The 23428-nt window shown below is 41.0% G+C and overlaps 1 protein-coding gene across 7 annotated transcripts in view; it reads right to left on the bottom strand.

The window, feature by feature from the left end:
* Positions 1–23428, bottom strand: part of AKT1 (AKT serine/threonine kinase 1) — a 75908-nt gene that overhangs the window by 11291 nt on the left and 41189 nt on the right. For all 7 annotated transcript variants that reach the window (XM_064423151.1, XM_064423146.1, XM_064423145.1 and 4 more), the window contains 8 exons: positions 18650–18761; positions 15735–15882; positions 11185–11316; positions 10974–11039; positions 9110–9178; positions 8268–8393; positions 6858–6986; positions 2450–2664 (listed from right to left, as the gene is read on the bottom strand). In XM_064423151.1, the coding sequence (XP_064279221.1) occupies positions 2450–2664; positions 6858–6986; positions 8268–8393; positions 9110–9178; positions 10974–11039; positions 11185–11316; positions 15735–15882; positions 18650–18761 (997 nt within the window). The remainder of the gene's footprint in view (positions 1–2449; positions 2665–6857; positions 6987–8267; positions 8394–9109; positions 9179–10973; positions 11040–11184; positions 11317–15734; positions 15883–18649; positions 18762–23428) is intronic.

The following is a 23428-nucleotide window of genomic DNA, read 5'->3' as shown; positions in this document are numbered from 1 at the left end:
CAGGAAATATTTACAGAATAGATTTTTTCCTTCTTAGGAAAATTAGGGCTCACATTACAAGATTAATAAACTTCTATCAATCCCAAAAGAAACTTCAAAATTCCTTTTCTCTTACAAAATGGATTTCATATGACCAAATTTAGAAAACAGCCATGATTAAAAGCAGAATGCAATTTCTTTTTCTTCACATTTTCTCCATATGCCTGGGAGTCTGGTATTACTGAACACAGTGTGCTAACACTGCTTCAGTATATCCAGCTCAGGTACAACAGGTCATTTTGAAGATTTAAGTGACTGATAGACATCACAATTACCTAGCTTCCTGATATTTAACCTAAAGTATCCTTGGCACTAAGCTTCAGTATATCAACCTTTATTGTTGGGTCGGTCAGTTTTTTTTGATGATTTTAGGGGAAGTGACAACATCTCCCAGTTTCCTTTTTCTCATGGTTTTGGCTGCCTCCTCCATCTCACTCTGAAGTTCATCCAAAGTTATGCTGCCAATTCTCACGCTTTCTGCCACAAACATTACAATGACACCAACTTCTGTCCACCACTGGCATTTCTGTTGAATTACACAGTGGCTCCCCAAAGCACACTATCACACATTATGTAACTTTTCAGTGAATGTATTTCAGTAGCTCTCTGGCTGGTTTTTGTCCATATGGCTCCATGAGCACACTGTGAGTCAACTACCAAGTATGCCAAGCACCCTCCCCAGCACCCAGACCACCCAGAAAAAGGAACATAACACTGCAAGGGCAGGATGCAGGACTGTTACCTCCAGTGCTTCCAGATCAGGTGTCCATGCTGCCTGAAATGTCACAAAGTGCAGGGGATTTGCTGAACCACAGCTTCAGTTAAAAAGTTATGTATTTAAGAACAGTCCATGATCCAAAAAAGCTTGGGAAGCACCAGCATAATTAGGCATAATTACAATAAGGCATTTGTACAGGCTTGTCTAGTCAACAGTTATTTCTATCAGCAGCATGAAAATCATCTGTCCACCAGATCAGAGCAGTGCTGCTTCCAAGCCTGCAGAAGATACATGTGAAGAAGTGGCTATTTGTATAAAGTGAGCATATTGTGGAGTAATTACTGGCACTGGGAAAATCTCGTAATTAGAAACAAGTGGGTATTCTTTGTTTGTAAACAAATTGCATTTTGGTTCATCAGAGATGCTCCTTTAAGAACAAACTGCAGCAGATGCTGCTTGTGTTCCCAGTGATTGAAAGGCCCCACCTGAATAAGCTATGAAAGGGTCACAATTGCATTTAACCCAGCGCTTTGCTGGACAGGAATGCTGCTGGCAGGGGCTGCAGCCAGGCTCAAAGAGCAGAGCCTGGGGCTGCTCATCAATTACTCAACCCTCTCCTGGAGGTCCCCTCGCAGGCGCCAGGTTCAGCAGGGGTGCAGCTGTTGCCACCTTGCACAGGGCTGGCCACGCTCTAGGCTGCAGCCCTGCCCCGCTCCCCAGAGCACCACCAAGATGAATCCTCCAACATTAAAAGCGGGCATTTGCATTACGAGACCTCCCAACAGGATTCTCCATCAAGAAATACTGAAGGAAATAGCCTACAGTGATGACAGAAATCCTTGCTCCAAGTATCCAGGTAGTGGCAAATCCCATTTTCCTGCTATGTGCACACACATGCATGGAGACTAAACAAATACCAGAAAGTAAACCGGAATTCTTTGCTTGCACCTCACATGAAAGGTTTCCTATTTGGGGCCTATTAACAGTGGAAGGTTCAGGACAGGAGATCAGGGGCAGAGTCACAACATTATTTGTTTTAAAAATGTCTGGGTTGACAAGATGGCAGGTTTTTAAACTGATGTTTATCTCTGTGAAGGTCAACATCCTTTTTGGATCTTGTTTCATTTTTTGTTTGTTAGCCATTAGGGGCTTTTTTATGTTTTTTTTTTTTCTGTTTTTAAATCAAGGGTTATTTTAAAAAATTACAGCAATAAAAGAAAAACAAAAACAAAAGGAGGAAATGGGAAAAGTCAATTGAGCATGGTATAAACTCCACTACAAACATGGTACAAACACCACCACCTACTGTCCAAAGCAGGACGCTAAACCACTGGCACAGATCTAGACAAAAATTCAGGAAAGGGATAGCAGTCTCAACTGCAACAGAAGGTAAAAGCATTTGGTGTAGAGCATCCCAGCAGCCACTGGATTCATTACAGCCAAAGATAGGGTTAATTTGCTTTCTCTCAGGCTATAGTTTTACTTTAATGGCAGCCACCATACTTTGAAGTTTAGCACCAAAGCTGCTTCGTGTCACTATTTACGCTGTCAGCTCATTTAAAAAGTTTAAAATATATGAGCAGATCCATTTGCTGCATCTTCTTGGATAATCAATTTGAATGGATTAAAAATTAAATTACAATTTTGTCTCAAATACCTTAAAAAAGTGCAAATATTAAGCAACAGCCTCACCTTTGCTTAGGATCTTTCTTCAGCAAACCTGACAAGAGGGATTTTGCTTCAGGTGACAATGTGCGTGGAAATCTGATCTCCTCCATAAGGATGAGTTCAAAGAGCTTTTCATGGTCCTGATTGTAGAAAGGGAGCCGGCCACACATCATTTCATACATCACAACTCCTAAACCCCACCAGTCCACTGCACGGCCGTAGTCATTATCCTCCAGAACCTGCAGATTGTAAGGAAAAGGCTTTAGAAGGTACTCCCAAACCAGGCATGAACACAGAACTCATGAAGCAAAATTCACCCCAGCAAGTCCATCTTCCATAACACAGCCATATCTACCAGCAGAGTATTTGCAGAAGAGCCATGTGAAAAGAACTGGCATCCATGCTCACCGCCCTGAGTGAGCAGAGGGGGTAAAAGGAGGCAGCAGGTCTGTTACAGCAGCTTCCTTGTCTTCCTTCTCCCATCCTCCCTCATGTTATAGTCATGATAAGCACAACCTTTGAGAGTCCAAAGGCCAAGAAATGTTCTCACATTACAGAGCTAGCTGTTAAACTCTCACTTATTCATCACAAACTGTTCCAAACGGGATCCAAGTTTTTAGAAAAAACTCAAACCACCAAGGAGCCAGTACAGGGAGAAAAGGCCATCAACCTGCTCCTCCACAAGCAAAAAGCCAAACATATTCATCATCTTCTTACCAACCTGCACCCCAAAGAGGTGGCTCTCCACATCCTAAAAGACCACCCACAAATACTCAGTGACTAATCTATGTGAAACACTAAGAGCCAGAACCACACTTCTAACATTTGACCAGCTCTAAGGCTGTAAAATGGCAGCCAAATTGTCTGGAAATGTTTCCCCTCCAACCCTTTGCCCCGCTCCAAAGGCACTCCTGCCTCTGCTCAGAGGGCTGCAAACACAGGAACAGTCAGTGGGGTGGATTTCTGCCAGGTCTCACAGCAAAAGGAGCCCAGCACAGTCCATTCTTCCCTTCCCCTGGGCTAGCAAAGCAGCAGCTGTGCAGAGACTTGGGACCCAGCAGTGCTCTCCACCTCTCCTGCTTGCTCCAGAAAAGCCCTGCCACAGAGCATTTCTGATCTGCTGCACAGTGGGTTGCTGAAGGCAGTGGGGAGTGTTTTGTGGCCTGTGCAGTGGATGTTACCAGGACTTCTCCAGACTTTGTGTCTCCTATGCAGTTGTCTGTAGCTGACACCAACATCTCATGTTCCAAACCCTGTCCTCAGGTTTTAGTTATCATCTTTACTCCTTGCACGGGCCTGCACTGAGCTGCTTACTCTTGCTACGAGCATGAACCACAAATGCACCCCCATCCTGTTTTCTTACTGGACAGTGTCTGTGTGAGCTTTACATTCCTGCAATTCAGAATACTTAACATACAAAATTAAAAAGGTAAAAGAGCCCAAGTCAGTGCAAGTTTACCAAAAGCAAGATCTTTACACCTTACAAATCTTGATATAGAGGTTTTGCACATAAAAAAGAAGCATCGAGGCACTTCATATAACAACTGTTTGCACTCTGCCTCTCTTTATCCACTAATTATTCCCCTTAATTATCTGAACGAGGGAGAGGGCCTGCAGTAAAAATCAAAAGGCTGCCAGGTATTAGATTACCCCACGTCGGTCTATTTCCAGCTTCCCCGGCCGTATGATTCACACCAAACGACAGCTGGCTGTGCAGCTGCCCCCTCCATGTCCGCGGCCGGCACAGCTGCCGCCGGCTGGGATTCCAGGAGCCGGCCCCGTCCTGTCCTTCCCGAGGCACGGCAGCCCTCGGCTCACGGAGATTGTGTGACAATGCAGTTCCCGCTCTGAGTCACCCAGCGCTTCCTGTTCACACTCCCCTACACTTGGCTTGCCTAAAATAAAACACTCACACGGCCTCCGATTTGTATTTTTGTTTTTTAAACTGCTGCAAGAGATGCAATAGGAGAGACTGAAAGAAAAAGAAAACCACAGAGGCCTTTGTTGTGCATGTAGTTAATGTTACAGGTGCTTCTGAAATGCAGTAAACACTTCACATGTTCCTTTAAAAAGTGTATTAATACTCTGTATTATAAACTAGATTACTACCTACAATGATTTCCCTCACCTCCATTAATTTTAAATAGAATATAAAATGCTTATTTCTTCAAAGTTCTTTAGCACAACAAGCATATCATCATATTAGTGATTGCATAAAAGAGAGCAATGGTGTGAGTATCGAAACTGCACCGTAACAAAAAAAAATATTGCACTCATCCATGACTTATTGCAAGACACTGGATAGCTGGGGAGCAGTAAAGTAACAACGTCATTTCACTTAAATTAAGGGATCATAATTCCTTAACGAGCAGCTCTAGACTGTTGCGAGATGGAATTCCAAAGAGAAGGCAGAACAGCTGTACACATCACAGCCATTGATGCATCTGACACATCAAAGCTGACATGGCTCAGTCACTGTCATCCATGCATGAGATTCCAGTATGAACCTAAAAACAAGGATGCAACAACTGTACAGACACACTGCTGTCCTGGACTCGAGTTACAAATGCAGACAGGAGCACTGACACCCCTGCTTTTAAGGATATATGACCTTAAATGCATGGAAGATCATTTGCACACAATTTCCAGATTTTTGCATGCTATCAACCAGATGACAAAAACCTCCCCAGAATTTAACACTCCAACTCACAGATGGGATTTGCAAGTAAGGGAGAGAACTGAGTTAATCAAAAGGATTTGTCCTTCAGGGTTTTTGGATGAGCCAACTCATCATAAATATTAAAAAAGAAAAAATAATAGCAAGTAATAGAACAGAAGGAACAGTCCAACTGCCTGCACAGGGAATCCCCACATTCCAAGTTAGGAAAAACCAAAACAATGAATATTTTTAGCATCCTCACAAAAATCCTTGATGAGAAACTGAAGTTCAGCAATTGATTTTAAGAGGGAAGCTAAAATAAAAGGCATGTTTATGAATAATAAACACTCTGTCATGCTGCTAATTACTCTCTGCATCAGTAAATCTCAAATTGTGGTGCATGGACCCCAATTTAGATTCACTGAAGACTTCTGGTGATCCATGGAAAAGCTGGCAGTCATCATGAGACTGGCTCCGCCTCTTTGCTGCAAGCTACTTCGACAGGTGCCCATGTTCTTCATTATTACAAAGGACTGGAGGCCCTTGAAAGCAGCTGGGAGTTAAAAAAAAAACACAACAAAAACCAAACAAAACCCAAGAGCATGCTGCCACCACTATGAAAGCAGGGAGCACAAAAGCACTGATCAGCAAAGACATCAGCTTGCAGCAGAAATATTCCTCCTCCACGCTGGTTTTCCACCTTTGTTACTTTTGCACAGTTCAATTCAAGGCAGGTTTGCAATGCTCAAGTCTCCCAACTCACAGGAAAGTTGTGCCAACAATCCATAACCTGCCAGCAGCCCAAGGCTGGCTTCTGCGTGTGCTCCGAGCAGGATGGAAATACAAATGCCACAGGAAGCAAAGCCCCACTGCAAAGGAAGCAGCCCTCGTGCAAGGCACCCCACCTTGGCCCCGGCTTCGTGCCCCACGAGTCCAGGAGTTTGCTTCCACACAGCTCAGAGCATGAGCAGGGGAACCAACTCTGAGCACCGAGCGTACGCGCACCCCTACAACTTGACCTTGCTTCTCATCCGCCCCTAACTCACCCTCATCACCTCTGCTGCACAACTCAAGAGTGCTCCCAGGAACAAAACTGAAAACATGCATTTGAATTTTGCACTTGCAAAGGAAAAAAAAAAAAAACTGAACAAAAAAAATTATCCAAAACTGTTTGGGAACTGAGATACCCTGCCTGGATCTATTTCCCCAAAAGTGGCGTGCTCAAATTAACACTGAGAAATATCTTGTGCTTTTATAGTCATAAAACAGTCAGCACTTTTAATGCATGCCATGCTAAATAATAGAGAAACAGCTTGGTCTGTCCTGTTTCTGAAAGCATGTCACCTTTTACTGTCCTCAAATAGTAAAAGAATTGGACAATACTTCTACTTCTCAAGTGAAGTCCTACTGATAACCTTTCAAATAGGAAAACACATAGAAAGCTGCAAAATAGACAATCTATCATGAAATATTTGAAGTGATTAAAAGGGCTTTTTTTAAAATTATGTATCTGATACAAGAAACAAGCACTGTTCCAGTAAAATGTACATATTCTGTCAAGTGGAAGAAACTACCCCGCCAAAAAATTATCATGTATCATTATGCTAAAGATGTGTTCCAGATCATGATGAATAAAGGAGTCTCAGGATGCGTAATTATATAACAGCAGTTAGAGCATGAGCACATCATGGCACAGGAATTATTCTGTACTCCTACTGCTACCACGGAAGGCGTGAAAGAAGGCAATTTAACACAACAGCCAACATAAACTACCTCTGGTGCAAGATACTCTGGAGTGCCACAGAAAGTCTTCATTGTTGCTCCATCCTTGATGCCTTCTTTACATAGTCCAAAGTCTGTTATTTTTATGTGTCCATCTTTATCCAGCATAAGATTTTCCAACTGGGAAGAAAAGCCAAATTAAAAGACATGATTACCTGTAACATACACTAATCCTGAGCAGAATAATCAAAGAGGTGAATTTTGCAAATCAGTTTTGAAACTTATCCTCAGTGGGGTCAGAGCCACAGCAGCTGCCAGGGCATGTAAAATGCAAATATACATTTGTAACATTTTTCTCAGTTCTTTAGGGAACATTAAGTAACTAATTTGTAGTCTTGGGGTAACCAACCATATACACAGAAAGAACTCAGAACATAAACATTGTATTTATGCTTCTACAGTATCATCATCAAAAGAACACAAGTTCTTTAGAAAGTATAGTAAATATTCCCCCTCACACAACTTCCTGTTTTTATCTGATTTTATTAAATAATGTGTACCAGTAAGCAATAGCATAAAATAAATAAAACAGAAATCATATGCAAGTTTAAGGAACCACTTCCCAAGAGACTCTTTAAATGAGAATCATGATATACATTTACTCAGCACATGGTAGTCATCCCCCGAGCCTCTAATATTTTAGAAAGTCACCCAGGTATTAGGACAGTTTCCTCTGTGTACCAATAAAGTGCATTACAGGTGAATCACAATAATATGAAGACAAAATCCCAGCAGAGATCCCAAAATTACTCTGACACAGAGAACATTACAGAGAATTCTTCATTTTGGACTGCCCCTAAATAAACCACCACGATCCCTTCATCCTGTTCTCTGAAAACTCTGCTCAGGAAGAAAGAAAATGCTATTGTTGCATTTTCCTCAAGAATTTCTCAAGTTCGTTTGCCCTGAGATACCTTGTTTGGTTGGGGTTTCTTTTCCCCTTCTGTGCTAACCAAACAAATGAGTAACTTGAAGCATAGGCAGTTTTCCAACTGCAAGCAGCTACTATGAAGATGATGTGAGCACACTGCAAGGAAGCACAACATCCATGCAGTGTGAACTTCCATCTCTCTGGTAAGACCAGGATTATGTTCCACCGTGCAGAAGCACCAGCAAAGTTTCTCTCAGAACTTAAGGAGGCAAGTGAAAATGAAACCCCTGTAGCCCAGTAACCCTTCATGTTCTCTGAAATGCTGCCAGAGTCACAATAAATGCCTTATGCAGCTTCTTCGACTATCAAAGGGTTTAGACATCCTGTAAAGTCCAGCCCAACAGCTGCAACAACAGTTTGGACAAAGTTCAGTCAGGAAAGGATTTCTTAATAGTTCAGGATCATTTGCTTTTTTTAACAACAAACAAAAAGGCAAACCCCAAAAGCCTGAAAATGATTTTTCTACGTACCTTCAAATCTCTATAAACCACATTCTTCTCTGAATGCAGGTAATCCAGCGCTGAAACAATCTCAGCCCCATAAAACCGAGCTCGGTCTTCAGAGAAGACACGCTCTCTTGACAGATGGAAAAACAACTACAAGAACAGTAATTTGTTAACTTTAAATGTTTCTGAATCATGTCTTGCAGTTCACAAGCCATCCTATTTGGAAGATGCTATCGACTAAGAGAAAACCCCTTCCCACCCTCACCCAGCTGTGTTCCCAAATGTGTTAAAAAGCATCATAAATTAAATGATTAGATAATTATGTCTCATATTCACAGACACACACTGATAACCAGTTCATGTACTACAGTCTTACAGGTTCAGAAAATTATAAACCTGTATTTGACTGAACTACAATTGCATATTAAAAGTAGAGCCTAATGCATGATTTAAGAGAAATATTAATATTCAAACTTTTCATTCCTGACTGTAATAGCAGTCAGCAGTTTCTAGCTCTCCCTCCAAGTATACTCACAATATTAATTTAAGTGTTAAAACTTGTCTGACAGCTAGAGCAACTAGAAAGCAACCTTGCCTTCTTGAACTTCTAAATGTCAGATCACAATATAATGCTGTCATGTAAAATATGAACCTATGCCCAAAACCTCTATGTTCTAAAAATGGAGTTGAAAAAATTAAGAGTCTTACTTCTTCATATTAGTTAAACCTGTGAACAGCTCTGTTTAATTGGGACAACTTGGATTAATTAGAATTGCAAAAATGGGCCTTAGCTAAATAATATCAAGCAAAATTAATAGTAGAACAGGAAAATCCTAAAGTATTAAATATTATTGTATTTCCCTTACCTCCCCTCCATTAGCATACTCCATAACAAAACACAAGCGATCGTGTGTCTGAAAGGAATACTTTAAAGCCTGAAACAGATTTAAACCAAAACTTAGAAGACAGATCACAGTGACAGTTAGAAAAGCACTTTTAATAGATTTTCAGAAGCAGACGTGAAATTTTCTATTTTAGTGAATTTTTTTGTCCTTAAATCTTATATAATACTTGTATTTTCCTGTTGCAGCTGAGGACTGATTCACTGCCAACCTATTTCACTAAATAAATTTAATAAAACATCAAACAAATACCTTGCAGAAGCTATCATCACCTACAATGCTGCAAAACTAAGTCCTGGCCCATTAACAGGGACTCAAAGTGTACCAACAGTGACTGAAGTCTCCTCCTCTGGCCACAGGTTCAACTGAGAGAAGAGAGGCCTGAACCAAACCCTGGAGCACAAGGCTTCACCACACTGGCTGCAAGACCTCTCATATGAAACACACATATTTTCACACACCAGCCCCCTGGCCTCTGCCCTGCTGCCTGCAACTGCTCCCTGCTGACAGCCTGCCAGGGGATTGGCCAACACTGGCAATACCAATCTGTGAGCAATTCACAAAACCAGACCAGATGGAGGCTGTGATGGAGTCACCAGGTGCCTGTGTATAGTCCTGTCACGTGTGTTCCTGTGGCAAGAGTAACATCAACTTGTTTGCCATAATATTAAGATTTTTCATCACAGAATATGCGGAGCTGGAAGGGGCCCAAAAGGATGATCAAGCCCAACTCCTGGCCCTGCACACGACCACCCCAAGAATCCCATCGGGGCCTCAGAGCATTGTCCAAATTTTTCTTGAACTCTGTCAAGCTGGTGCTGTGACCACTTCCCTGGGGAGTCTATTCCAGGGTCCAACTACTCTCCGGGTAAGAACCTTTTCTAGTACCCAAGCTAAACCCAGTCTGGTAGCTAACGTCTCAAGACAGCCCTTGTTCTGGATATTTGGGTTTATAAAAGCATTAAAAAGAAAACACTGAATATGCTATTGTTGTCTTCATTGCAAAGGGTGGCACTTTTAAACCAGTCATATTTTTTCTGGAGAAATGAAGGACCAAGTTTTAGACATGTCAACATTATTGACTTTACTCAATACAGGCAATGTTTACTTCCAGAGGTCATGCTTAAAAGGTCTGAGCTTCAGCTAAGCCCTTGTACCTGGAAAACACCAGGATCCTACACAGTCTCTTAGAGGCTTTAAGCAGTTGTAAACAATTCAGAGACAACTTATAATAAATACTAGAAACAAAATCTTGAGATGGAACTTGGATATCTGAACTCAGCCCAGAGAGACTGCTGGCACTGGTAGTCTAAAATAAGAGTATGGATTGATTTTACAATTCAAAAAGAGAGCAGCAGATAAAGGACAGTCCTGCTCTTCTCCTTCCCTTTCCACATGCTCCTACCACTATCCTTTGGCTGGTGTTACCAGTGCTCTGATTCCACTGGTGAGCTGTATCTGGGAGCTTAAAAAAACAATGAAGACAAAATCACAGAGTCACCCTGACCTCTCCTACAAAAGGGAGACCAAACATTTAAAGGGCAAGGAAAGCAGATACTCCTCTTGAGACAGCAATTAAATGGGTGAGCCCGAATGTCAAACCACAGCCTGAAACACTGTCTTCAAGAGGTGCTGAGAACCTGCCCTGCAAGAATCAGAAAACTTGAAAAAGCATTTTCATATATGCGCCCCTAAAATGGAAAGCTACAAAACGACACAGCCACTCTGTAAACACAGACCTCAGATGTGTTTAGTAAGTAACAGAAAATAAGGAAAGCCTTGGTGGTGGTGATATCAAGTTACACTGTGCAGAGGCAGAAATGCTTACTGTTAGGAATGGGTGCCGAGAGTTCTGTAAAACCCGGTTTTCTGTCAGCGTGTGCGCTACTTCATCCTGAAACGCAAGCAGAAGGAAATCAGCAAAGTGATTCCCCAGATCAGGGGTCCATTTCAAACACTAACAGAGCAATTACTTACAACTACTCTGAGAATCCTTCCCATGACTCTGACAAAGGGTAAACCACATCCCATCTACTCACCTTTGCTACAATAACTTCCTTCTTCAGAATTTTCATAGCGTAATACCGTCCAGTTGCTTTTTCTTTAACTAAAATGACCTTTCCAAAAGTGCCTTTTCCCAGTAGCTTAAGGTATTCAAACTCATTCATGGTCTGTTAACGATACAGATAAAGAAAAAATGAATTACATGATCTAACAAGAAGTGTATTATTCTCAGACCAGAATTTCTCATTCACGTGAGAAGCCATCGCATATGTCGCACATGTGGGTTTTTTATCCTTTTGTTTAGCAGAATTCAGGAGCAGAAACGATTCTTCCACAAAAATGAATGCCAGTGCACTCCCAAAGATAATCAATCAAACTATCTGCAGAAAACCATAAGCTTTCAATTAACTGAATGCTCTGTTCCATGACTCAATACTGAACTGTACAAGTAACACTGAACATATTAATCCATAGCCATTCTGACCTCTTAGCCAGTGCAGACATTCATTAAAGGGCATATGCTGCTCTGATTCCAGGGATTAAACCCACACCTTTTTTCTGATGTTCCCCATCTCTCTAAGAGACCAGTTTTGTTGTGCTTCATTGAACAGTACCAAAAACCAGAGACAAAATGACACCCTGTAGGTTTCTATCTACTCGCTTAATGGGACATTCGAAAGGGCTTTCCAGTGGTTCATACACTCTGAGTTGGACACATGGGAGAAATACCAACCAGATATTTTCATGAGGTCAAAACAACACAAAACATTTACTGGCAAACTAGAAAATCAAGCAATTTTGGCAAAAGGTTTACTACAATAGGCCAACTTGAGTTAGAGTAGCCAGCCATTCTTCTGAGGCCTTTTCACTTTAGACAAAACAATTTGCATTGGATCTACATAATCTGTTACGTCCAATTTTGCAAATTTGGACTCCAATCCAAAAGCCAACAATAACATATATTTGTTCTGTGTGTGTGATGTTAGAGTGGTCCTTAGGGAAAAGGACACCAATCTCTTTTCTTTCTTGCTCACCCCTTTAAAACCATACTTGCTACTACAATTGTTAGGTACAAGGTCCTGCTAGGATGGTCAACTAATCCAGGAGCAAACAACTGTGCTGGCATACTGGGGACACTGTTCTGAAAATACAACATCATAAACTATTTAATGTATTTCATTTTAGATTTCAGATTTCACTGCAGCTTTATCTCCAATGGATAGCTGTTTACTATATTGTCCAATACGGTTCCTCTGTGCTCCTCTTTGTCCAGAGCTGACTTTATTCACATAATTTAGATGTCTCCAACTGCAGATCTCACAGCTGTGTGTATAGTTAGAGTCCTTTCCACTTCTGCTTAAGCACCTCTTTACTCCACTTCCAGACATACACCCAGTCTTCTGTCTGGTCAGGATATACTTGAACATGCAGACTTATTACCAAGACCAAAACAACAAACTTGCACAATGACAAAAGTATTTTTTCCCCAAGAGGTTATGGATTCTGCAGTCCCACCTCTGGCCTCTAACAGTGGACAAGGTTCAACACCCAGTGCTGCCAGGAGGAGGCAGTGTAGGAAACTTTGAGGGGATTTGAATGCACCACTCTCTCCCACTTTTTGGAGCTGGCACAGAGGTTTTTCGTCTCAGGCTTGATCCTTAAATTTTGCAATAAATAACAATTACATTGGAGAAGACCAAGATGGCACTGGCTGTTTCCCATGCACTGGGTGGAAGCCCACTGCCTGCCATACTCTTCCAGCAATTTACCACATGCTGGAGTGGGGAGAGGGATGAGTTCTTCCCCCTCCAACAAAAAAAAACAAACACTCCAACAGGTTTAAACTTTTCAGGCAATAGGTCACTCCCTCCTCAGAAAGCTTTATTTCACTCCCCATCAGTGAAACTTTCAAAACATTCTCAGTTTTAATTTTCCCTTGCAAATTAACCAATTCTGTTGCAGACTGTGGTATCACCATCGGCTCTGTCTCTGGATAGCAGGGCTTGCAGTGGGGGTTGTCTTTGCTGAGTCAAACTCCTCCTCCAAGGAGTGGAGGGAGGTGACATCAGTGACATCTGCTCAGGGAGTCTCACCTTGTCATTTTTTTTACCGATGGGTGGAGTTTATGGCTTGGGGAGGGGTTTGACTTTGTTGCATCAAACTCCTCCGAAGTGCAGAGAGGGTTGAAATCACTTTCAGGAAGGCACAACTCCTCCCCTAGGCTAGAAGACCCTGGCTCATCCTCCACAGCTTCCTCAATGGTGTTAATCTGCAACTCTAAAGCTCTTTGGCTCCTGCACAAAGTTGTTTAACAGGTTTCTCAGGTTTCGGGCTAGTTGCTTTTGGGCTGTTAATTCTCACTCCACCCTGAGGCGAGCTATTGTTTCAGCCTCCAAGGCAATTTGCAACTTCATCAGCTCTTTCTCTGGCCCTTCCAACACGTGCTTCTTTATCTTTCTGGGCAGCCATTTAGTACTCCGAAGTGGAACCCCTACCAGGCAGTTTTTTGCCTTCTTTTGACCAAGCTCCAATGTATACCTGCATTTTGTGCCAGTTTTTCTCAGACCACATGTTTGTGTCTGATCAAGCTTCTATACTCAGGATTCTATGACCTTTTTGCCAGAAAACACTGGTTTTGACCGAAAACTACTTTCTTATTCTGAGCTGGACACATGGAAGAAATACCAACCAGATATTCTCATAACAACACAAAACATTTACTGACAAACTTTAGAAAATCAGGCAACTTTGGCAAAAGGTTTACTACAATATCCAATCAATATAAAACACTTCTCACAGCATTAACTTGGACCATTCACCTTAGCAAACTATATATCCATTCAATGGCAAGTTACTCAAAATATTCCAACAAGGAATGAGGAGAAAAAGACAGGAAATATCTAGAAAAGCACACACGCAGCTACCAACTCCTGGGTTCCAGCTGTGTTCAGAGAGAAACTCCAATAATAGGTAGGGTTTAGACAAGGTGATGGCCTTGTGCTGCACCCTAAATATCCCTTGGCCTTCATGAGTCTTTTCCCAGGTGGGACTTGTGGTCATTTGGCCTCTCAGGAGCTGGGTTAGGGGAGAGTGGAGCACTGGCTCTGGTGTGTCAGTGAGTGGCAGCTCTGCCAGGCTGGGATACAGGCTCTAGGGGAAGTGGGGCACTTCACTGTCTCACCAGAGCAAGGCCTGACTGTTGCCTTCCCCCACACACACATGCACCCCAACATTTATTGGGACATCTTTCCAGTCCCTGACACTGCCTCATAGATCAGCCATTTGCTCTGATTTGTTTCATCATGAGGAAAAATATTGGAGTAAACAGAGGCTGAGCACAGACTGTACCATCGGATCAGTGACCATTGCCAACGCGGCAGCAATGGGACTGACACAACCAAAGGCTGCTGCAGCCTCAGTTTGGGAAAAAAATTAAGATGTCCCCAACAGCAAACTTTTCCACATATTCCCTCGACCTGGGTGAGGAGATTTTCTGCCAAATTGCTCGATACAGTTGATGTCAGGACCCCAATAATAATTTTGGTTATCCTCACTAACATGTCCAGGAAGAGAGTCACTGTATCAGAACACTGTATCCCTCTGATGAATGAGGCAGTTCTTGCATTTCTATGAAGGACTCAGCAAGAGCAGGATCTGTTCAGCCAAAGACCCAGAATCCTGCTGGCAAGCTCTGATTCACAGAGGCATTAAAGTAGCCAACCACATCACTCTGAAAGCACTGACATGACACAAGGGTAACACACAAGCTAAGTGAAGACACTGGTGGATATCTTTTTTATAGAAAAACATCATCAGTTTTCCCAAAACTGAAACAAACTTATGAAAGTGGGTGAGGATGACAATGGTGAGATGAAGACACAAGGAAGTGCCACCTAAAATCCACAGACAATGGATTTGCATGGGGAAAGGTTCTACCAATTCCCTCTTGCAGGAACAGGTGGGAACACTTTCAAAAACAGAAATACAAAGAGAACAGAATGGGGTAGAAAGAAATAAAGGGAAATTGAAGACAGATACCTAAAAAGGCTCAACAGGGTAAAGATCTTCTCTGGCACATACTCATATCATGGAAGGCCATTCCTTAGCTGGCCCTCTGCATTCAGACTATGTAGTGCCTAATTCAAAACCCCAAGTTGTAGGAGCACTATGGGCAGGCACTGCAGTGGCTGGCTGGAGTTAGCATAAATCCTTAATCCAGAGCAATTAAATCCATGGACCCACCCTAAATACTGCAAATCCATCAGAATACTTCTGCACCAGCCTGCAAGGAGTTTAGAGTCACAAGGTCCAGCAGGAGCTTTGGTTTCAGGCTCTGTACCACAGGAAAATGGGCAAACCAAACTCAGACCTGAGCCGGCCTTGAAAGCCATCCAGTAAGGACACGTGAATTCAGAACTCTGGCAGACCCAGACAGGCTCTGCTCAGCTGAGACAATTGTTTCCTCCAGAAGCTGCATCTACAGGCAATCATGTAATTGTCAGGGGTACAGACATGGCTTGATGGCTATTTCTTGTCTATATTTGAGAAGACCTGAAAAACAGTCAATCCTGCTATACCCACTTACCACTTTGTGTTTTGGCTTTGTCATAGAAACTTCCATTTCTTCGGCACCTGAATTATCACTGGGAGAGCCAGATCTGAAATCCATCATCTCTTCCTCTTGTTTCTTGAGGCTGTCTGCTACTGTTTGGATGGCTTTTGTCCATTCTTCCCTGGCAAAATATAGGCAAAGACATTAATTACTTGTGGCTTTAGATCCTGCCATGGCAAGGATCACCAAGGAACACAGAGCCACTAATACTCTCTCATGAATCAGTGGAAGATATGATGAATTATGTGCATTTTCAAGCACTGTAAAAATGCATTTTAAAAATCTTTATTAATCGTACTAGAAACAAGAGACAACTGAAGTCCTCCCAGTCTGGACACAACACAAGGCTTTTTGGATAACAGAATTTCTAATGGGCATTCAGTCAACAGCTCAGGATATGACCTGGTGATAGAGATTTACATAACCAAAACAGACTTGCCAAAAGCAAAAAGCAAAAGGTTTACATGACGCACAAAGCAATTAAAGACAGTTTCTACATTTCTGTGGTGCACTGAAACACACATCCAACTCCTGGGGACACTATGGCACCTCTTCACACACGTATACCAAATTTTAGTGGCTGCAGTGGCAAGAGACGTTCTTGGAAAAGGTCTTAAAGCTCAGGACACTTAAGTTATTCTTCTGTTCTAAAGATGATGACATTAGCACAGCAATTGCTGTGTAAACTTTAGCAGAATGTCAGCAAAAGCAGTGACATTTCATCTTAGGCACAGGTCTTGGTTATGATAAAGTTTCCACAGCTGTTTCAGCAACCAGTGCTCTAACAGTGACCCCTTCAACTCCCATGGAGACAACTTCCACTCCAGTGTTCTTTGGGAGATTTCACACCTTTGAAGCTACTGAAGTGAAAGTCCTTGGCCTTCACTTGATTTCACTGCAAATTTATTGAACATACAGAATACAACTCATAAGGGCTTCCGGGGTCTCAGGACAGGCTTTAAAGATACACACAGGGGCTGAAGACACATCCAGTGGACTATCTGAACTTAACATGTTTACTGTCTTTTGTACGTGCAGAGAACAGGATGTGGTGGTTTAGTTGGTGTTTTCTAGGGACTGTTTAAATTCTTCTCCTAAGGACATCCCAGGTAAAATATTTTGCTACTACAGCAGGATCAGCAGCAGCCAATGCTGAACAACTCTGTGCACAATCTGCAGTGCAGCCATGCCATCCTTATCAATGTCCAATTTTTCAATGGTCCTATGAAGTTGTTTTTTTTAAAAGTTATATCTGAACATGTGAGTTTCCATTTATAATGGATGCAAGAGGCACATCATTCCCCAGAGGAAGCAAAGTCCATGGGAAAAAGTATCCAACACAAGTTTTTAACAAAAATTGCACCACCTAAGGTCTTTCCTGCCTTGTGCATTATTTTGGATTTTGCCTGAATTGTGCACAATTCATCCAACCCTGTCTGGGGCAGCAAGGCAATGTCAAACATTCAGAACATTCTCCCTATACTCCCAACACAGACTGCTCCATTCACCATTCCTAACATATTCCCTTATTTACTAGTCATATTTTTACATTCAAAATTATTACAAAAAGAACAACTTCTTCCACTTTTCTCTCTCAATTTCTTTCAAAAAAGCAAACATCGGTTCTAAAGGCACGTAGAAAGCTAAAGGCATATTGACCTTCATATCTCTTTTGTTACTGACTTGGTTGAGATCTCAGCCCTCCTGAAGTGAGTATCTTTGATTTCTGGGAGAACAGAATTTCACCCTCAGCTTTTATGTCTCAAGAGTACACAACAGAGGTGACTAACACTCTGAGCCCTGAAGTGTCACAAAGCTGACTTAATTGGCTAGGAGGGAACAAAACAAGACTGAAATACAATCTTCCTCCAAGTGGAAACTGCTATTCACTCCCTTTAGGGTCACTGACCACGAAGTTCCTAAAAGAAACAAGGACCAGTTTCTTTTTCTTTGCTTTTAATTTGACTAAACCTTCTTCTGATCACTGTAACAGAATCAAATGCAATAACAAGGAGCATGCAAAGTGCATGCAAAGGCTGTGAAAGAAATAAGTGAGTAATTCTTGGTAGAATTTACTGGTCTTCAAAATAAACATGTGCTAGGATCATATCTAGGGAGGACCAGGGTTTTAAGATTTCCACTCCCTTAGGGCAATGATACTGGAATAATTTAAGTTCAGTTTCTGAAGAGCAAGTAAATATTTAAATACTCAGTAGTTGCATTATAGTTGTGCTGGAAAACTGTTCTCTCTGGAGGGAAGAGATCAATTATTCTCCAATGATGAGAGCACAGGATGTAGCTCTTAGCTTTGTTTCCTAAAAGATGAAACAGAAATCTGCACCTGCAGCAGATAACTATCACCTTTATTATCTAATTTGCATAAAACATTAGCAATCAGCGATGATACAACTAACTTTTCCTTTAGAAATAGGGTGTCTAAACAGACTTTAAAAGGTCACTATTTTGATACAACTCAACTCTGCCTAAATGTCTATTTCACTTGTGCTCATCCTTCCAGAAACTCCCAGGTCAGAAACCCTTCATTTTACAAACCACAACATTTCCAGTGAGAAATGAACCTTACATTCCAGAAATAACTACCTGTGTGCTGGTACACACCTGCACCCGTCCGTTTTGGATACCCAACCTAGCAACAATTCACTTACAAACACTGCTCAAAATCCGCTCTCTGAAACTCCCCCTTCAGCGTTGCTTTTATACTGGAAAATGCACTAAAACTGAAGGCACTCAAAAATTATTTGTCACTTTTCAGTCCAGACGTACATCATCTGATAAATAAGAGCTTCAGCAGAGGACTCACTATTAATGCTGAACACTTGCATCTGCTTTTGCAAGGAGTTTATGCATTAAATATGAATGAAACATACCGCTCCTCTGGAGTCTCCACATGAAATGTTCTTTCAATTACTGTGGTCCACTGGAGGCATCTAATGATAAATGTGTTTGGTTTAGGTCGCTCTGTCTTCATCAGCTGGCACTCTACCACAATCAAGGAAGAAAGAGTCATGGTACATAAGCAGGTTTAAATAATCATTTGTCTTTATTCTTATCTAGCAAACTGTTGCAATTAATCAGCCATAGAAATCTCTGTAAGTACTTCTTTAGGAGACTTGAGACAATTTACTGTGTTGATGAAACCAATAAATAGCTTGGGAGATAGCCATCTAAGCAGCGTTGAAATCAAATTCTTTTGAAAGGCTCCACATTTGGTCTGCCCACAGAGGTAAGCAGAAATGTGATGTGATAACACAGAAGCCATTCAGACTCAGGTCCCCCCATACTCTAAAGGTCACCCAGAGCACAGCACACGGCCAAAGCCATTTGATAATGTAGCAATTACATACACTGAAGCTAAAGTCAAGCCCCCACATTCCCTCCTATTGACTTTCCCATACAAAACCCTGTCCATGGGTTCCAGGGAGCTGCAGGAGAACATCTGATCATTTTGCAGCAACCTGATGGAGATCAGACTCAGCATTTCCAGTCCTCAAACACTAGAGGGAACATCAAACTGCAGAGGCACCCCCTGAGAGGACCCCGTTCCAAAAGGCCTCGGGAGGGCTGCCGCAGTCGGATGCTGCACGGACACGCAGTGAGCAGCTTCCATCCCTGCCAGGGTTTAAGCACAGCCTAAAAAGGCTACACAAGCACAGCTCCATGCTCAGCCACCACTTCCTTCATCAAAATGTTCTGTTGAGAGCTGAGTGCAATTTTTAAAAATTTTTTAATTACATCTACTACTTTAAGCTTCTTAGGATGTTATGAGTGTTTATCCTTCAAATTTGGGCCAGAAAATGCTCCTAGGTAAAGGGTACACTTTAGGTCTACTAACAGAGATCCAAAAAACAAAAGAAAATCAATGAAATAACAAAAGGAGCCAAACCATCACATTTTTTGGATGAATGTTAATAGAAAAGGTAATTAATTAAGCAGATCCTGCTAGAGGAAAGTCAAATTAAGAAACAAAGTGAGCAGAGGGAAAAAAAATATAACTGTGGGAGTTTTTTTCTTGCATTAAACTCTTTTCCTTGCAGTTAATGAAACCACAAGCTTGCTATTATTTGGTCTTCAGTTTCTAAATAGACTCCTAAATAAATAAAAAGGCACTATGAAGACAATATGAAATTTCTGTTTACTGCTAGAGCTATTCTCCACCATCAACAATGTGCAAGTGGAGGACAGAATACACAGAATAACAGTACACATTACTAAGGCTACACTGGTACCATTAGGTTAATTTCATTATTGTGTGAATTTAGAATGCTCAGTTTTTAAGTTCAAGCTCTTAATTAGCACCAAGATAAAATATTTACTGCCAGTGTTTTTGAGCACTGTATTTTTGGCAATATATTTCATGCCTCATTTGCTGCTGGAATTATAAGCTTTTCAATTAGTAACTCTGCATTTTTCATTACAAGAAAATATAATTTTTCTTTAATAGCACGCTGAGGTTATACTGCATCCTACTAAAGCACTCCAATTAGATAAGAGAAAGTTTATTAATGAGTCATGCAAAGGCTTTAGTGCAATAAATGGCACTCCTTCATTCAGATTAAACAACTTCCACGCAGCAAGGTGGCCACGCTGGGCTCAGCCTTGCAGCCACCTCTGTCCCCTCACAGAACAGCAGCGAAAGCCAAACACAACTGCCCCGTGAGCCTGGGCCTGATAAATTCCACTCCAAACATCTCACTTCTGCTTCCAGACCTCCCACCTCTGTTTAGCTGCCCTTCTTTTTTTGTTGTTTGTTTGTTCTGCCTCCTGCTTTTATCTGCTTAATGTGATTAGATGAAGGCTGGGGTTGTCCTCTAGGAGCCTGCACAATGCAGCCCTAAAACACAGAATGTGGCTGAAGACTCGAAAAACAACATCAGGCTACTTCCTAACCTTGTGCTAATCCAGAGCTGCTCTCCCACACTTATCCCAAAGTTCAGCATCATAAAGAAATAAACACAGAGGTTTTGCTTAGATTTTAAAAACACTTTTGATTCATATCCTGAAGTAGCTGCATAGATATTTAAACTAGCCACAAACTCTAGATTTAACCATTTAATTTCAGCATGATAAACCACACAAGGCTTTTTATGTCAAAGACAGGGACCAATTACACATCACTCTTCCCCTAAATCAGCACTGTCCATTGATATTTGTTAAGCTTGCTGATCCAGCAATCTTTAAGGCATACAGCAAGATGAATAATAGAGATTTGTCAGTTAATAACCACTATAATTCAGGAATGTCACCCAGAATTGTTTTGTTTAGTGAACAATATGCTGTCTAATTACCCTGCTCAATCATAACAGCACATATCAAGAAATACAGAAGGCTTTACTCTACCAAAGTGCTATACCATATAGGGTGTAGAAAGTTTGAAACTACCACATATTTCTCACCATGTATGATAATCACATGGATTTAATCAATGAAACGAATGAACAGGATTTTTTTTCTTATTTTTAAACCTGTGTGCTCTTCACTGTAGCTGAAGTTAGAGAAACACCAAATCCACCTTCTCTAATCATCAATGCAATGTGCCCCACTCCAGCAGAGCACAGAGATGCTGTGTAGTAACAGGTCTGATTTATGGCATGTTTGGGGATTCTGCTATAAAAACATTCAATTTCAAATAGGGGCTGAGGGTTGCTTACCCACTTTGAAGAAGTTTTTCCTGTGAAACAGGCCAGTGTAAGTATTCTCCATTTGTAACAGAGTAGGTACTAGAAACAGCAGCCTGTTAAAAATTATTTAAATTTCTCTAAAGAACCTCTTGATTCTTTCCTGGCGTTTGGTCTTTTAAAGTAAGTAGGACAGAGAAATTGTTCCTAACAGGAATAGACACCAAGGCATTCAAATGTAAATTACCATTTTGTATTTGAAAGACACTTAGTATTATCCCAGTGACTTTCTAAAATGTCACAATATTTGCTTTCCCAGCACTTAAGCTAAAAGGCAGATTACTTTCGATGAAAGTGTCAAACTCTGCTCCCTATATAATGACATCACACTTTAAAACAATAATGTCAAGGAAGATTCCTTCCTATTCCTGCTTTGGTTTCTTTAAGGAAGGGTATGGAGAAACAGAAAAAAAAGTAAACAGATAGAAAAAAGGGAAAAGGTAAATAAGGAAAACAGAATGATGAAGAAATAAAACTTTTGGAAGACAAACATGAATATTATGTTGAAGTGTTTGTTTTCTGCTAACATCACTGGACAGGTTCAACTCTGAACTGTTCAGCATAGCACAAGTGAGGGGCCAGGAGAACCAAGTTACAGACGTGCACAAAGGTGGCTCTTAGTAACAGCAGACAAAAATCCAACCACTAATCTGGCCATCCTATGCCCTCTGAAAAATGCTTGACTGCAGACACACAGTCCTGTCCCAAAAGGAGCTCTCGTATTGTTGAGCAATTATGTTTTCAGCAGTACAACAAAACCACCACAGTTCATCTTCCTTTTTGACAGCCGGGAGCAATAATCCCTTTCTAACAGGAACACCCTCTCTCTCCATGTGGTTTTTCACAATATACTGCTTTTCTCAGCTATATGGTTTTAAAGGCTTATAACCTAATAGGGAGACATACATGATAATCCGAGATTACAATTGGTATGAAGGCTACTTATCTCACAGATTTACAACTCAGCCTCTACTGGTTATTCATCTGCATGAGCTCTGAAGCAGAACTTTTAGGTACAGATTTTTTTTATTCCATCTACCTTATTAGTAGTAATGTACAGAACACAAAACACAAATAAGATTGAAACACTCAGGCACCATGTTTCACGAGTGTGACTTTGGGTTATTCTGTATTTGTTTTTTGTTTGCTGTTAGTTGCTGTTTTTTTTTAATAAATCATCAATAGGTTAATTACAGAGAAAATAAACTCCTTTAACACAGCAAACATTAATATACGGCTATTTTGAAAGGAATAGGTAGAGAACAAGCTATTTAAAATAAACAGTAAGGCTCTCTTTAGCTAGAGGAGATTAGAAACAAGTTTTCAAAAATGTACGTTCAAAACCCTCACGGACCAAAAGGAAAAGGCCAGTGTAGGAGAAAGAAGGTACTGTCAAGCACATGGAAATCACACATTATTTATTGCTAATACTTTTTTCATACCCGTTAAAGGAAAAGACAGGTGACCATTAGTTGTTATCTTCTGTCATAGCTGTCTCATTAATTATTTCCAACTCATGCGCTGACAAAATCACTCAATATTAATTTTACACTACAAGTAGTAAAATTCCCATTTTAAAAAAACTCTCCATTTACTTGCAAAGATAAAAAAGCCTACATTTTTGTACAGCAGAAGAGGGTAAAGATTTTAATCAGAAACATGGGACCACTTCCAAAGAACAGACTGACAGAGACAGCCTGCCATCTCATTAAAAAAAAAAATCTGGTTCACTAATTAACAAAATAAGTCAGGGCTATCATAGTCTCTTGGATGAAAAGAAAACAGAAAGATTAATTTTTACAAAATATTTTATCTTAATATTTAAAATAATTCTTGTTTTTACAAAATAATTCATTTCCCCCACCTTTCACTGGCAGGAGGCTTCTACAGGCCTGTGCTCTGGCCTGAGCCTTCCTCCAGAGACAGCTCAAATTCATTCATGTTAACTTGACACGTTAACCTAAATTAAAT

Source organism: Passer domesticus, chromosome 6 (assembly GCF_036417665.1).
Source record: "Passer domesticus isolate bPasDom1 chromosome 6, bPasDom1.hap1, whole genome shotgun sequence".
NCBI classification, from domain to species: domain Eukaryota; kingdom Metazoa; phylum Chordata; class Aves; order Passeriformes; family Passeridae; genus Passer; species Passer domesticus.
The sequence above is the reverse complement of the archived record's forward strand: the minus strand, read 5'-3'. Positions and strand labels throughout refer to the sequence as shown.